This window comes from Megalops cyprinoides, chromosome 15 (genome assembly GCF_013368585.1).
Source record: "Megalops cyprinoides isolate fMegCyp1 chromosome 15, fMegCyp1.pri, whole genome shotgun sequence".
In the NCBI taxonomy this organism is placed as follows: Eukaryota; Metazoa; Chordata; class Actinopteri; order Elopiformes; family Megalopidae; genus Megalops; species Megalops cyprinoides.
In genome coordinates, this window is record NC_050597.1 from 9,283,300 (window position 1) to 9,299,171 (window position 15,872).

At 39.7% G+C, this 15,872-nt stretch overlaps 2 protein-coding genes across 2 annotated transcripts; both read right to left on the minus strand.

The window, feature by feature from the left end:
• Positions 1-5,444: 5,444 nt before the first annotated feature.
• On the minus strand, positions 5,445-9,337 carry LOC118789673 (myelin and lymphocyte protein-like). The gene is made up of 4 exons (XM_036546179.1): positions 9,160-9,337; positions 7,243-7,410; positions 6,219-6,347; positions 5,445-5,880 (listed from the first exon to the last, which is right to left on the minus strand). Exons 1-4 carry the CDS (start codon positions 9,250-9,252, stop codon positions 5,806-5,808), a joined length of 465 nt encoding a protein of 154 aa, XP_036402072.1. The 5' UTR covers positions 9,253-9,337; the 3' UTR covers positions 5,445-5,805.
• Positions 9,338-10,177: 840 nt separating this feature from the next.
• Positions 10,178-14,275, minus strand: LOC118790298 (myelin and lymphocyte protein-like). The gene is made up of 4 exons (XM_036547203.1): positions 14,189-14,275; positions 11,449-11,616; positions 10,733-10,861; positions 10,178-10,252 (listed from the first exon to the last, which is right to left on the minus strand). The coding sequence occupies exons 1-4, from the start codon at positions 14,273-14,275 to the stop codon at positions 10,178-10,180; spliced, it is 459 nt and encodes a 152-aa protein (XP_036403096.1).
• Between the last annotated feature and the right edge of the window lie 1,597 nt (positions 14,276-15,872).

A 15,872-nucleotide genomic window follows, 5' to 3' on the forward strand; every position in this document is an offset into this window, starting at 1 on the left:
GACACTGAAATAATTTTGATCTGTGCATCCCTGTTTTAAACCTATAGGATAAAATAAGAGCACCTCTACAAAAATGTACAGGTTTTCCAAATTATTACTTTGTCCTCTTCCTGTTACTATTTCTGTCCGTGTTTTTCAAATACGTACGCTGAATTGTTTTTTTTTTTTTTTTTGGAAGAAAGGCGTACTTGTACTGAGTGTTTGTGTAAACTGACAGATGAAACAAATTCATTTGTGGCTTCCCTCTGTCAGTGGGTTAGGCTTTCTGTTTCCCAATGCGCTCATGTCAATATTTGTCTGTACTGTTTAAAATTAATTTTAAAATATTCTATCAATCAGTACAGTCCCAACAGCATGTACAGTATTTCACAGAGAATCAAAGGGTGATTAAAACACCCAGCACATACAGTACAAGGGGTCCTCGGGGCTGGGATACTGCTCTATAAAGTAATTGACTTACAGAAATGTAATGTGACTGTTCTTCCACCTGGTGGCAATGCTATGATATATTTTTCTTTTCTGCTCACCAGTTTAGTCTTAATGTTCCTATCCTGTCTTATCTTGAACACAAAAAACTATCAGTGGTAGGTACAGGTTATCAGCCAGCCCAGCAAATGGATATGTATTTTCAGATAGTTCTCAGTCTGGGATGTGTCACCTAATTTCTTTTTAGCCAGCTTCATCATAAATTCACTGTGCAGCCCTTGGGCCTACCTCCTGATGATACTTGGATGACATTTCTGAGCTGTGGTCCAATCAACATGCCCTTTTTGCTTTTCCCCATGCTTGCCCAGAGGACTGCGGCTTAAAGGACAGTAACCACTCTGACAATTTATGCAATATATGAACACAGAGTGTGACAGGCCAAACTTTAGCATGATAACACATGATATTGTGGGTGAATTGGCACATGATGTGAGCGGGGCAGGCTAACAGGTACTGGATTGCCTCAAACGTTAGGTTGCAAAAATGGTCACACTGAGTTTTATATTCATATTGCTTAAATTGCTCTGTCACTGCTAATGGTGTAAATATCACACAGTAAGAAACACAGAACACAAACAACATGAACAGAACATAATCACAATGCAGCTGCATGACCTGTCTACAATCTCCCTAAACATAGTCAAGTTACCCTCCCTCCTCACCTCACTTCCTGTTATTGTTCAAGTTCAAAACCCTGGTGCTGTCATACAGGACAGTGAATGGGACAGCCCCCCCATAACTATGACTGCTCTTCAAACCCTATGTTCCCTCAAGATCGCTGCACTCTGCCTCTACAGGGAAACTGACTGTCCCGAACCGACGGGGGCATTCTTTTCAGACACGATCCCTACGCTATTCTGGAATGAACTCCCCACGGAGTTTAGGACAGAGGAATCACTGGCCATCTTCTGACATAGACTGAAGACCCAGGTCTTCAGACTGCATCTCTGTCCCACTTCGATGCCCGCCCCCTAACACCTGCCACCTCTAGTATTTGATGTTTATTTTTTATGTGTAGTATTGTTATGTATTTTGATTCTGTGTTATATCATAGTATTCTTGGCTTCTGTCAGATTGCACAATTTAACTTGTGGTAGGGCTTAAATAGTGTTATGCTCACACCCACTGGTCTGTTTTCAGCCTGGTCTGACATTGTTGCTTGTTTAAATTGAATGGATACACTTATGTTCTATTGTGCTGGAAGCTGCTTTGGATAAGAGCATCTGCTAAATTCATGTAATGTAAGGTAAGATGAATAACAAACAAGGTAAGCTGTAGACTTGGTATATGTATTTCTCCTTTTTCCGTGATGAAACCAACAGATGTTCAGGTGAAGTCCACCTTGTTTACCCAGAAACTTGTTGGTCTTCTTTCCTGTTGGCCTGGGGTGAGAATCATCCATTGTCACACTCATTTCTGTGTACCTTCTATGGAACCAACGACTTTGTTCTCCAACCAACAAGTTCCTCTAACACACTGGGTTTATACCGTTTAAATTTCTGACGACTTCTCTGTCAGCAGGCACAGTGGCACACAGAATACAAAGATACCATATAGAATACAAAGAGAAATGAAAAGAGCATCTGAGCAAAGAGTTGTGGGTGGTGGGATCCTTCAAGGATTGGTGTTTGGTCCTTCTCTACATAAATCACCATGGTAAGAACTTTAGAAGCAAAATATTTAAATTTGCAGTTAACATAAAACTCAGAGGTGAAGGTACCAGTTTGGACATTACTTATTATGCCAAGCCACCTGGTCCAGCCAGCCAGTAGTCCCACAGACTGCAGCATCCCCCCTTCTTCAGACTTTTCTCTACCATTACATTATTGGCATTCAGCAGACGCTGTTGTCCAGAGCAACTTACATAGGTTGCAATTTTTTACATGTTACCCAGTTATACAGCTGGATATTTACTGGGTCAATTCTGGGTTAAGCACCTTTCCCAAGGGTACAACAGCAGTGCCCTGTGGGGAATCAAACCAGCAACCTTTTGGTTATGAGCCCTGCTCCTTACTGCAGAGGCATATGGGTTCACCATTTGGCACAAGTTCTGCTCCAGGTTTCTTTCTTTTAGTAAAGGAGCTTTTCCTTGCTACTGTTGTTGTAGCTTTGCTCTTGGGGATTCAAGCCTAGGATTTATAATAAAAAGTGCTACACAGTTAAAATTTAATTGAATTAAATTGACTGGATTGGAGAACTGTTCCACAAGTTTTTTTTAGTTTTATGTGAGTACCTGATTTGTGTTTGACTCTGGACGGTCTGAGAAACCTCCTGGCTTTGACCTTTGTTGTGGCCAATGCTTTTGAACTGCTGAGCTGTCCAGGTTTAGAGCGGAACTCGATACCAAACATTTAGGTAGAGTCCAAAATGGTTGAGTTTAAGTTATTTTGCTGTTTCATCTGCGTTGCCCGACGTCAAATACAATTATTGGTGACTTCACCAAATTTTGTCTTTTTTACTGCATACCTCAAGACAGTCAATCTGCCTGTCTCTGCCTGTCTTTTGGTGGTACAAAGTAATGTCTGCAACATGAAAAACACTTTCACTGAAATGCATGAGGTAGTGTACTTGTGACATTCCACGTGAAAGAGGTTTCAATGCAGACACAAGGCTATGACTCAATATTATTACACATTGGAATGTTCATTTCTTTTCTTAATTTAAAGGTATTTCCTCCACCATTGTCTGATCACTTCAGATAATCACTGGGCAAACATTGCAAAAGCAACAGCGGACCATTACAATCTTATCAAGAGGAGTGGGCTCCCGGTACGCCTGACTCACAAAGGTTTATGAATATTTTTCTTGAATGAGTGTATGCTTGTTTCTAACAAGCCTGATAACCCTCCCCACGCACATTCATATAGTAAGACCTCTCATTGATTCAGTTTCAGCTGGGTGTAGCTTCTTCTTTCCTTTTGTGAACGCTGTGGTGTTATGCTGAGCAGGAATTCCCCTCATTCGTTTCAGTCAACTAAAACAGCATTCCCCTGGGGATATTCTTTTTTTCTGTGACAAATTTGTGATTGGTCCTTCCCTATCGCCATTTGGGCCCTGAGGCTTGCATTAAGTGTCATCAAACTTGTACTGAGAGTATGTTTCCCTGACTCAAACCCAGTTTACTATAAATAATCCTAAATAATAATACAGGAACAAAAAACAAAACTGTCAAACACATGGGTAGAATCACACTGAACTGCTCTTTACTGGGCAACAAAGTACCACAGTTATTCATTACAGTAGACAGTAGTACAATAAATCTGACAAACCATTGTTTTTGACACAAAAAAGACCTGAGAAATATGATAAAGAAATATATTGGGATTTTCATTTTGACTCTCATTAATAATGTCCCATAAGTACATGTTGTTGAAAGGGTATCACAGAGACACTCATCTTAAAAAATATATGTTGGCAAATTATGGAAGGACACCATGTTGTTGAGAGCTACATATTCAGGATGTCCTGCCTAAATGCTCAGCAATGTGAGCTCTAAGTTAAGTATGTGAGTTTATCTGTTGCTGGGGTTATATGTGTGCTGAATATCCCTTTCTTTAGCTGCAATACTCACCTTATTAGTTCTTCCTCTCCCAATTATCTTACACTTATATTCAGTTAATGTTGGTGTAATCTTCAGGTCTGTTTTCTTGGACTGCTCCCAGTTCACAACATAACAAAATTGAGAACTGTTTTGTACACGCGTCCTGTAACATTTACACCTCCTTTAAACAGACACGTACAGCACACCCTCCTCACACACACACATACATGTACAAAAATACAAAACAGCAGCCCACACCTCAATGAGTTACTCAAGAATTAATATATGTGTACAGGAGGCTGAGCTATTGCGCATGAACTCAACTTAAAGAACAGAGAACTGCATGCATTCCACACGCTTAGGAATGTATTGCCATCTGCCTTCCCATTTGAATAATGGACTGCTACTACAGTACAGTTCGCATGACTCTAGAGCCTGGGCACCTTCTGTTTATCTTGTGCACTTCACAAGGCAGCATCCCCAAAGGTAAGCGACTGGTTAAATATTTATCCCCACCTGCGTTCACGCTCACCGCTTTGACAAAAGTCGACATTCCGGTTCTTGGCAGCGTGAGGTACTTATTACCCCCGGCACAAAAAGATGGTCAACTGATAGTGGCAGTACTGTTGGGAGTATTCACTCACTGGCTGAGCTACAGACTCAGCTGGCTTTGTCTTTTGTCCTAGGAGCTCCAGTGCATGACAAGACGGGCGAACACACCCCTTGCACGGCCTGCCACATTGAGGCACGTGTATCATTGTTGCTGCCATTGAACAGATCAGAAATAAAAAAATGCAGTGAGCATTACAGACAGGAGGAAAATTTATAAATTATGGAGTGCATTGAACGGTCATGGATCGTCACATATTTGCAGGAGAATACCTAGTAAAATGGCATAAAACTATAGTGTGATGTGATGCACAGCTATATTTGCTAGCTTTCTCATCATCTTTCTGTGTTTTCACTAGGTGCACACACTACACACGCTTTGCCTTTACGTCTGTGTTGTTTGTATATGTCCTGTGCTCAAGCAGTGCTCCAAAGACATAGTGAACATCCATATCCCAGAATATCCAAAGCACAAAGAAACAATCACCTCCATTCACATCACTTCCACCTGGGCACTCTCAGCCAGTTCTACAAACACTGAAAAAGTCTTCCTAGCAAATGTAAATTAATTCCTTGTGTTATATGTTGATTCCACAGATTAAACTTTACAAGAACATGCAAAAGCCACATGAACAAATCAAAATAAAACAGAAAAAGGCAGGAGAAAGGTCATTACAAATTTGAGCTAAAGTCACATCTTATATCTAAACCCATTTATTAATATAGTACAATAAACAAAGGACTGATGAAATTTATGTGCAACAGCTGAAAAAAATATACAAAATATATCCCACTGGTAAGGAATGTGCAGGAAAATGGCTGGATTTTCTGGAAAAAATACATACATTTTTTTAAGAAATACAAATGACATTGGAACTGCCCTTTTCGTTTTAAACAAAACAAATAAGAACTTTTATATTCATAAAAACTGAAAGAACTCAAGGTTTTTCCTTGTACCATCACTGCCAGATTCTTTTCTGAATATATATATGATGTATTACATACATGTAATGTTACATGTTTTATTGCTTTACCATACCAAGGGGGCTGATTTTGCTCATTCTGAAAATAATTCTGTCTTAGTCAAGCACAAAAACAGGGCAGTCCCCTGTCCCATAATACACTCCGTCCTCTGACCCTCAGCATTCCCTATCTGGGCCTGGAAACATTTAGAAGGACCTCCACCTGATAGCTGACAGAAGGAAGTGGATGAAGTAGAACAGGGTGGCCACGTATGAGAACACCTGAAAGGGAATGAATAAAACCGTGTCTCACGTCACTTTGTACTTAAATCGTATTTACGACATTTCATGCCATGTCACGGTATGTACCCAAAAAGACATTTGGCTTGTTGTACCTTCAAGGTTTGCTGGTGGTGTACAGCAACCAAATTCAATCAAACCACACTACACTTAAATTATTATTATATTGATATTATTGTTTTTAATTAAATAACTGAGCAATGCAAAAAAAGTTTGTGTGAGCCCAAACGTGTCCTTTTGACTAAATGTGTTTTGATTATTTTGTTCTATGTACTGTGTGGTTGCAGTAAATAGGCGGCTTAGTTTTTTTGGTTACTTACAACTGCAGCAATGTCAATTTGGTATGTCTTGAAGTTGTTGCTGTCACCCTGATAATCAATAGTTGTTTTAGCCAAAGAAACTGCGGCACTGAGGTAGAAGAATGTTGCCAGAGCATGGTACACCATATCCTGGGGAAAAGGCAAAAACAAAATTTTACCATGTGATTTAAAGTTGAAAGTAAAGCTAATGTTCTACAGGCATAAGGGACAGAATACTCAATCACTGACACATTAAACCATGAGACCACTGACTGATAACTTGAGTCAGTATTAAAATGCTTGTAAAGAGCTTTGAACTAATAGATTTCTTTCATATTCATTGAGGAGAGCCTAAGAAGCGAATAACAGATTTTTCCAGAATTTTATGCAGGTTAACACTGACTGACAGTGTCTTTAGATGCTGACCTATTTGCAATGTTACTATTTTCACAGAACCAGAATTTCAAAAAGTTCTCTAGGGACAAAAGTTGGATAATATCTGAACATAAACTCCTCAGAGCGAACAGAATACTCAAGTATTCAACATGTACATCCTTAAGCATATACTGATGAAGCGGCAGTGCCTGATTATGGGAATATTTAAAGCCATTGATATAAAAGACTTTTGCAGGTGGTGTAATTGAAATTTTTAGTGGTTTATACTGTCTCAGCCACATGCAGGCATTTCCATTGATGAGTTTTGTAGGAAAAGACAAATATGTCACAGTGGATACACTCACACTTCATTAAGCAAATCATCTGTCTTACGAATATCATTTAGAGTCCCTGGTCTGATGGATCATAAAATGTGCATTAACAGCACAGTGGGAGCAGGGGAATTCACAAAGATGAAGGACTGAAGTTGACATTTTTACTCCATGAACATCCCTAAATGAAGAATGGATGGAACAAGTTCAACTATGCAAAAAACCAAGTCAAGACTGACCTATCCTGAGATCTGCAGAACAGTCACCACACCCCAAAAAGTGCATTCTGGCTGCAGTTTCTTTAGAAAAAAAAAAAAAAGCTGGTGATGAGAGCTTACCGCGGTTGCCCATCCCCCGCTGTTTCTGTGTCCCCCGCAGGCGAAGATCACCAGCCAGAGAAACGTCATCACAAAACAGAAGACCGATACGAACATCACCCATCCCTGCGGGTTGGTCGGAATGACGTGCGTGGAGGCGACCAGGATCCACACAAGACCGCCAAAGATCTGCAAAAAGCAGCACAGTCAAGTCCGTTCAGGGAGAGCAATGAGCAATCGCAGCTAAGCTGTTTCCAGGACGGTACCTCTTCAGACTGATCAGTGAACCTGCCTCCACTGACCTAAGAAACTGAGCTGAAAAGCTGCTGGGTCTCAACAAAATATGAATAGGTGCAAATGCATTTCAATGCAGCTAAAGGTCTGAAGATGGTGATCTGATCATTGTTTTGTGGGATTGTCTCGGATGGTATGACCATTTGGTGACAAACTCTACATTCTTGGAGAATTCAGTTAACCACAGATAAAACCCATTCAAATCAGATCTACACAAAACTGTTTAAAAGTACATCGTTACAATGTCATTGTGTATGTGACCCTGCATCATATCTGAGTCAATATTTAAAGAAAATCATTTCCATGGCATCTTAATCCATTTCATTAATATAACTCATCAAAAACTATATTCCCTGGTAACATACAGATTACTGGCCCTTCACACATTCTCCTATTATAATGAGTCACACATCCAGTCTGCAGCCTTATTAGAAATGACAAGGATCAATGTTTTTGTACAAGCCTTCATCAGATATTCCATTTTCATCTGAAATGTTAATATTAAGATTAAAACGCAGATAATTCAGATCATCTTATTTATTTTAAGTCCATTACATGTACCATTATCATTTTCCATTTCTCTACTACAATACCCTGCACCACTCATGTGACAAAACCAAGGGGTTTCCTTGCTTTGATTCAATTGAGTGTCTGCACACGTGTGACAGTTACATGATTGAGCAATTTAAATAAATTAATTAACATGCATTCAGTTCGAGATAAGCTGTTTCCAACATGTGACTACTTTAAATTTAGTTGCATTGGGGTAAGCTAATAATGAATGCAAACACCTAGTGTATCTGGAATCCCCTACATGTCATGAATCAATTACATGTATCCCTCATCTGAAATTTATCTAATGACATCATAATCCATGATGTATAATTTAAAAAAAAACGTCATGGCTTGTGTGCTCCTAATCCAAGGCTTGAAAAATAAAATATGGACAGATATTCAGTTTAGGCTATTCATTTTTATGAACAGTTTATTAATTCATTCATTTATAAAACATCATCAGCTTTCCCCTCCCGTCCGTTGACCGTCTTTTAGGCGCAGATCAACAACAGTTACGGCGATATTAGTTCAACTAAACATAAGAAAAGACACGCCACTGCTCCTTTGGGTGTGTGCACTTATTCCAATCATAAAAAGACTTCTTGGGGTGGCTATTCATTATCAGACAGTAGGAAAACTTCCTTGGGATAGAAAATCGTGTAACGCATTCGCTCCTTGTGTCCTACAGTGCTTCACTCCCGGTCAGGCAAAACTTTCCACCTGCAAAAGGTGTGAAATCATGCAACTGAACTGTAGCCTGAATCTACACAACTCTACTTGGACAGTGGTTTTTAACAGCTAAGTGCTCGCCCAAACCTTGTAGCTATCTGACAGTTTTGGCATTTCTCTCAACCTCGTAACAGTGAACGTCATAGCTTTCTGTCTTAAGCAAAAGTATAGTTTTAAGTTCTTCAACCTGCTCTTCTCTTGTTTCATTTATATATTTTTTTTTCAACATGATGACAGTAATATGCCGAGACTTAATGTGGTAGCCTGTATTTCAGAACCTTTTTGAGAATGTGTACCTTCCAGATTTCTGGTACGGGAAAATTCACCACAATCTTATTCCAAATAGTTCCAGTTACTTACGAGTTCGGGGAGATAGAAAATATCTGGCGCCGTTGTGCATATGCCGACTCCGCTCGGCAAATTTCCCACAGGTTGAGCGGTTGTCGATGCCATAGTTTTTCCTCCTCACAACTTCTCAGGCTTGAATGAACTAACGGAGCTGCAGGTGCTCCTTTTAAAGAAACAGGAATACTTGAAAAACCAGCTTTTGCATGACGATACCTTGCCTCCTAGACACACCCATAAAGGATGCTAACTTGCGATTGTTTTCGTTCGATGTGAGTTCGACAGTTGATAACGAGCAATCCAGCACACTGCGTGCTCGCTGTAGCGCTTGCGTTTCTCCGCTGTTTGTCACGTCTTGTGAGAGCCGCGCCTACAGATTTTTCACCATGCTAACCATGTGCCTCAGATGTTAGTAGCTTTAAAACCCCATTCAAATCCTAAACTGTCACCAGATTAAATATTAAGTAAGCATATAGAGGGGTGGCAGTTTATCTTACACCTTAATTACGTTTGCCTTAATAATGTCCAAATACTGCAATACACAAAGATTTATACATATTTGCGTGTACATGTTAACTGCTGCTGCACATGGCCTATTGACGCCTGAGGGGAGAGGGTGTAAAGGTGTGGTCAACAGATTCTATTTCTTGCATTGTGCGATTTCCCTAAAAGGAGAGCACAGAGTTTTCACTATACAGATGCGCTTGGACTCAGTTGGTGAGGCAGCTTGAAATACCAAGCATATTTATTTCACTTTTAGACAAATTTCTCATCCCAGATTCCATACATGTGATTTTCTTTCTTTTTTTTCAGAATACATACAAAGTGCTTTGATATTTTTTTTTTTGGTTTTCACCAAAAGCTTCTAAGAATACATATTCATACATTATACTTTTGTGCAGACAGAGAAATCTAAAGAAATGAAGGGGAAACTTCATTTTGTGAGAGGTGAGATCCACAGTCCAAGTGTTTTTGTTCAGGAATATTCCAGTTACAGTGTAACGTGGGCGTTAGCATCCAGAAGTGGTGTCCCTCAGCATGATTTCCATCGGATGGCTGAGAAGATGGTATGCACAGCATACAGCAAGGTCACAGCGTATGCCATCACCTGAAAGGGAATGACACATGTCAAACAATGTCAAACAACAGGCACAGAAGTGGTATAACATCAGGATGGAAATTTTGTTGGTCATTTGACCACGCCTGTGTGTAATTCACGGCAAATCATGAAAGCTAAATTAAGAGGACATTTTTTTCCCTCCTCAGTTCCGTCTGTCAACACCATGGTAATCCCTGTGGAATGTGGGGAGGCACTTTTACAAACATAGTGTTTTGGAACTGCTTGCCCAAGTATTTACCCCTTTCAAATGCATTGACTGACTGCTCCATATTGTGGTGCAATGACTGGTACAATCTTGTACCTACACTAACAGTACCTTTCATGTCAGGTTTGAAAGGAGACCCCTATGACTGTCAATAAAACTACATTTGAATACATGGCTATGATTATTCAGAACTGCCATGCTGTTCATTTAATAAATATCAGTAGTGTAGTGCTTCGTGTAGTTAAAAGTTCTGATATCCATACCACTGCTGCAATATCTTCGTGGTAGTACTTCGTGAGAGGAGGTAAGTCTTTCAGCTGAATGGTGACATATGCTTGTGCCACAGATGCGCTGAGATAGAGTGTGGTGGCAATGGCATGGTAAGCCACATCCTGAAAAAAAAGAGAAGAGTTTCACTTGATAGGAACTTAAAGCCAACTCTGAAGTTGCAACTGCCTCATAACAAACCACATTGGAATGATGGCAGCCATTGTGTCCAATGGCTTGTATAAGATAGAATGAACATTCAGCTCCTCAAGATTATTTGTATAAACAGTAATAAACTCAACTAGGTCCAGTCATGTGCTACAAGGATGCTTCACAGTTGGTTGGCAAGGTTAGTAATGTGCCAAATTAAGAGACACGTACATTATGAAGTACACACGGTGTGTGGACAGTCAGGCGAAACTGTCCTACAGCCCTGATGTGTCAATTAATGGAAACAATATTACTGATCACTATTTGCACAAGTTTGTCTCAACAAGAGATAAAAAGAAAACACAAAAACAAAAAAGAACCGATTGTGTTTAGGGTATATAAAAGAAAATAGTCTGCATTGGAATTAACCCTGCAGCCAATCAGCCATTTGGCAAGAGAGACTGAGACCTGCAATGTAATGGGATAGGCTGTGCAGCATGATGTGCTCGAGATGGCCTGAATGGGGAGGCAAAGATGTGCTTGGTTAAGGAAGAGCTCTCACCAGTGTTGGCCAAAAGGACCCCTTTTGGTTCATTCCACTGATGAAGATGATGAACCAGAGGGTCGTGACGACAAAGCAGAAGATGGAAACAAACATCACCCAGCCCTGAGGGTTCTGTATCAGCACCTTTGTGGAGGCCACCAGGGTCCACACCAGGCCACCAAACACCTGTAACAGGGAAGACACCAGCCAAGAACAGAGACTCACATTAACAATTTTTTCCCTCATTTCAGAGCAATACTACATGATTTTAGTCCAAAATCTGAATCAAATACCCACAACACTGTCATAATTTGCATGCAATTATTTATGGCTTTAATATTTGAATTTCAATTTTTCTTGTGAACATACTTCAGATTAACTTGATTTGGTAGTACTGTATGCTGTTCATTACGCTTCTTTGTAATATTTAAAGGATTTCTAAGGTGTGCATTGGCATAGATCAGTTATTGACCCATTTGGTTGAAACTTATTGAATTATTGAATAATTCATTGTGTACATTTGTGAACATGTCAGATCTGAGAGTGGCGAACACAGATTATATCCGGAATGGAAGTCATCTGTTTATTGTTTCAACTTCTTTTTGAAAGTGGAGCGTTCATGTTAACACGTGGTCTGACAACGGTCATGAAATCGAGAGGTTAATGATCGATACGTAAATTGACATAGTGCAAGAAGCAGTGAGCTGAAGGTCAAGTTATTTTATCAGTGATATTTCTTCAAAGCTTGTGATAAACGGAACAAAAGGGTTTTATGTTATACCAGGCAAATACTGTAAAAATATATTCTCTGGCTGCCATATTGAATCCCACATTGCATGGAATAGTAGATATTCAACGGAACATAATATCTGTGTTTTGACATATGGTATTTCCCTTACACAAGAAATTTAATTTTATTTTAATATATTACTGCCACGTACATCGTAAACCACTTCTTTAACAACAGAGGTCATATTTCACTTGCAAAGGAACATAATGCTACTAAACACCTATGGGGCAAACCTTTAAGCCATTTTCTTCCATAATGCTTCATAAAATAATGTTATGAAAAGTGAGGCCACCATTACAATGACTTGCATTTGAATCAACATGGCTGTAAGTGACAAAAAGGGCAGGAATTACAAAAGTGATCAGTCCCTTGATGTAGAGGGTAAACATAGCTTGGCAAACATTCTATGAGCCCTGTGGGGAAACTGCCCCTTCTTATTTGGCATGATTCAATGCATGTAACTGTGGCAAAAAGCAACAAATCCACATATTTATTCCGTTGCCACTTTACACAAAGACTTAAATGAAAAGAAGATAGATGGCGTGTTCGCATGTTGTGTAACACGTGATACATCAATCACATACAGTTACATATAGTTACAAATGCTTGCTCAACAGCTAAACAGATTACATCTTCTGTAGTGAGACAGCTGCAAGGAGGGAAAATGCCCATTTACATAGACCTGCAAAACAGGTAAGAATGCAGGAGGTTCACAACTATTTTTAATGTGGCATGTTGTGAAACATTCATAGCTCTTTACAGTGATTTCCTGACTTGCTCAGCCCAGTCTATCTGTAGAATTGTCTGACAATTGCAAATCATGTGATTGCATAACCAACACTTTGAAGAGAATGCGTGAAACCAGAACCACAGAAGATTATTTGCACTCATATATTCAGTCCTGCCAGTGTTATTGGTTTGAAATCAAATCAGCTCATTTCAGATGCTGTCATCCCTTGTTGCTGTTTTCTGTCCCTTGTCTTCAAACAAGTAAAAAATACATTAATGAAATCATGTGTGATGATAATGCCTTACTCAGGTTGGGAAGGCATCCGCCAAGTTAGAGGTTGACAGGGCACACCCCACTACTATATGAAACCAAGGCTCAGACCCTGTTAGAAGTTACACTGATAGAGCATTTACTAGCCCACCTGACAGATGAACTTCTGTCCTTTACCAGACACGATAATTACATGAACATTTCGGCTACTTGATTTGACTGCTGTCTAGAACTGAATGTGAATAAACAAAAGAGATGTCCTGCAAAGATAACTGCACTATCCTCTCCAAAACACCAGTGCGGAAGAGAAACAGGAAAGGTGGTGTGGACCATGTTTAATACCTCTAGATCAAAATTGTGCTAATATGATCCAACATCACCCTTTTTCTAAGAAATTAACAGGTTTTAATGTCAGGTAAGAAATCTTTGCATATGCTTATCACTGAAAATCACCCGACCCGATGTTTAACAACTGAAAAAAAAAAAAAATCAAAGCATTGTTATGCCATCTATATTATCTAGGCTAAAATGAGAAAAGTCTACTCTTTGTGAATACTGAAGATGTTGCTGTGGTTGACTAAAGTACATCTTAAACGTCATTTATTGTTGTGTGTGCATGTTTTTTTATATTGCATCATAAATCAAACACATGACAAATTTCCATTTTATGGTGCATATAATGGACAATAAAGCTTTCTTTACTTGATTTTGATTTAGAGGATGTTTCATCAGGTTAAAATGGGCTAGCATTATATATGTACTGGTTAAGAAAATATCAGGCATTTATGCTGAAGCTTGCAACATTCTGTGGAGCTCTGCATCAGTTTCTTAAGATTATACAGAGCAAAGAATCAAAGGGCTACACTTTTTCCTATTACCATCTGCAATCCTACTCTGCAAAGAGTGACTTTAAAAACACACATCACTGCTGTTTCCAAAATCTCAACCAGGCAATAATCTGTACTTACAAACTCTGGGATGAAGAGAAGATCAGGTATTGTGGTGAATATCCCGCAGCCGCTGGGCAACGGATGGCTGGATGTAGTAGAGGCCATATTCCCAAAAGAGGTGTGCGTGTGTGTGTGCCAGCAGCGATCTTCCAAATGTGGCACCTGAACAGTGTACCTCCTTTTGAGGATGTGGTCATGTGCTCATATCCACTCGTTCTGTCTAACTGCCTTGCTTTCCCCTTTCATTCCTGCGCCCACTGCGAGAACTGGTTCATTGTGTGGTGAGTAGGAGTGGTCCACAGCACACAGCTTTATTATAAGCCATCATGGCAATTTACTTTGTGGTGAAAAAGGTATGGGGAGGGGTAGCTGGTTAATGTTTGATGTTTTTTTTTCAGGGAGTTATTGTAAAATGTCAGGGAGTTATTGTAAAATACTCATTCCTTTGGTTTCAGTGGTAGGTCATTGTGTTGACACTGCTGCCTCATAACTGCAAGCAATCGTCTAAAGTACAAAACCGCCCTGTTTCAAGATGAGGATATTAACTCAAACACCTGTCATTCTGAAACACCTGTCAGCATCTGTAGGCCCATATAAAGACAAAATGGAGTGGAGAGCTTCATGGAAAACTAGGCACCAAAAAAATAAAAGGTCCTCTTTGGTAGAGGGGTATAGATAAAAATAACAAAAAAAAGGCCTGGAAAGAGTGACTGTGTGTCTTCCTCCACAGAGTTGACCTGCTGATGCTTGGACTGTTGTGGCATGATGATTCTGATGATGATGGTAGCGCAAAACCATTCACAAAGACAGAGCATGATGATGTCTTTATTCTTCACGAAGTGTTATGATTGACAGTCCAGTCCAGCAGACTGTAGCTGATCACCAATAAGGCCAAATCACTGGCTGAAAACACCTCAGAATACTGCCTCCAGAATATCGATGGCAGAGAGGCATTGCTCTCTTGCAGTATGCTGGTTTTATCCGGTTTAACGGCTTGTTTTCATTAAACAATGCTTAAGTCCTCGTGAACATAGCCATAACATTTACGTTATTTCCACATATGGCCAGCTGTAGATGAGAAGGCGCTGCTCACACTACATGGAACCTTGTCATATGACAAAGTATACACATACTATGATATTAATTACATACTGATGTTTGTCAAAAAAAAGGTTTGTTTTTATGGTAAGTGACAGAGACAATTGCTTCAATGTAGGCTATGGTAAAGAAGAAGAGGAAAAGCCAAGCCATACTAGTATGATTAGTGACTGAATTCATGTACCTTGAAGCAAAGCTGTGGGGTTGTCTAGGTCTAGGAGATTTGCCTCCCTAGACAGTGATGATGGAGTTCATTAACGGCAGGCATTTGGGTTCCAGTGCTATTTAACACTGCTTTCTTGAGGCAAGCTGAGAGACTCTACAACAATCAGTGAACTCCATTCTGTGAAATGAATCACGTCAGGCCATTACTCAGGGGAGCATTTGCAAGAGGAGGTGCTAGCTGAAGTGCCCCATAAGGCACTCTACTAAGACTCTTACCTTACTAATGAAAGCAATGGCATTTAAACTGACCACATGTAAAATATTACTCTACAAAATCTGATGAAGACCAGGTAAAATATTAAATGAGAAATGTAACAGCATGCATGATGAGAATAATGAGTTTCACCAGTAACGTCAGGCCCCTGGGAGTGCCTCTGAG

What these genes read in the sequence shown, in the direction of transcription:
- LOC118789673 (XM_036546179.1), bottom strand. Translation starts at nt 9,252, where the DNA reads ATGGCATCGACAACCGCTCAACCTGTGGGAAATTTGCCGAGCGGAGTC. An exon ending in TTTTCTATCTCCCCGAACTC is followed by an intron (nt 7,411 to 9,159) that starts GTAAGTAACTGG and finishes TGCTTTTTGCAG; the next exon opens with ATCTTTGGCGGTCTTGTGTG. An exon ending in AAATTGACATTGCTGCAGTT is followed by an intron (nt 5,881 to 6,218) that starts GTAAGTAACCAA and finishes ATTCCCTTTCAG; the next exon opens with GTGTTCTCATACGTGGCCAC.
- LOC118790298 (XM_036547203.1), bottom strand. Translation starts at nt 14,275, where the DNA reads ATGGCCTCTACTACATCCAGCCATCCGTTGCCCAGCGGCTGCGGGATA. An exon ending in TTCTCTTCATCCCAGAGTTT is followed by an intron (nt 11,617 to 14,188) that starts GTAAGTACAGAT and finishes TCCCTGTTACAG; the next exon opens with GTGTTTGGTGGCCTGGTGTG. An exon ending in ACGAAGATATTGCAGCAGTG is followed by an intron (nt 10,253 to 10,732) that starts GTATGGATATCA and finishes ATTCCCTTTCAG; the next exon opens with GTGATGGCATACGCTGTGAC.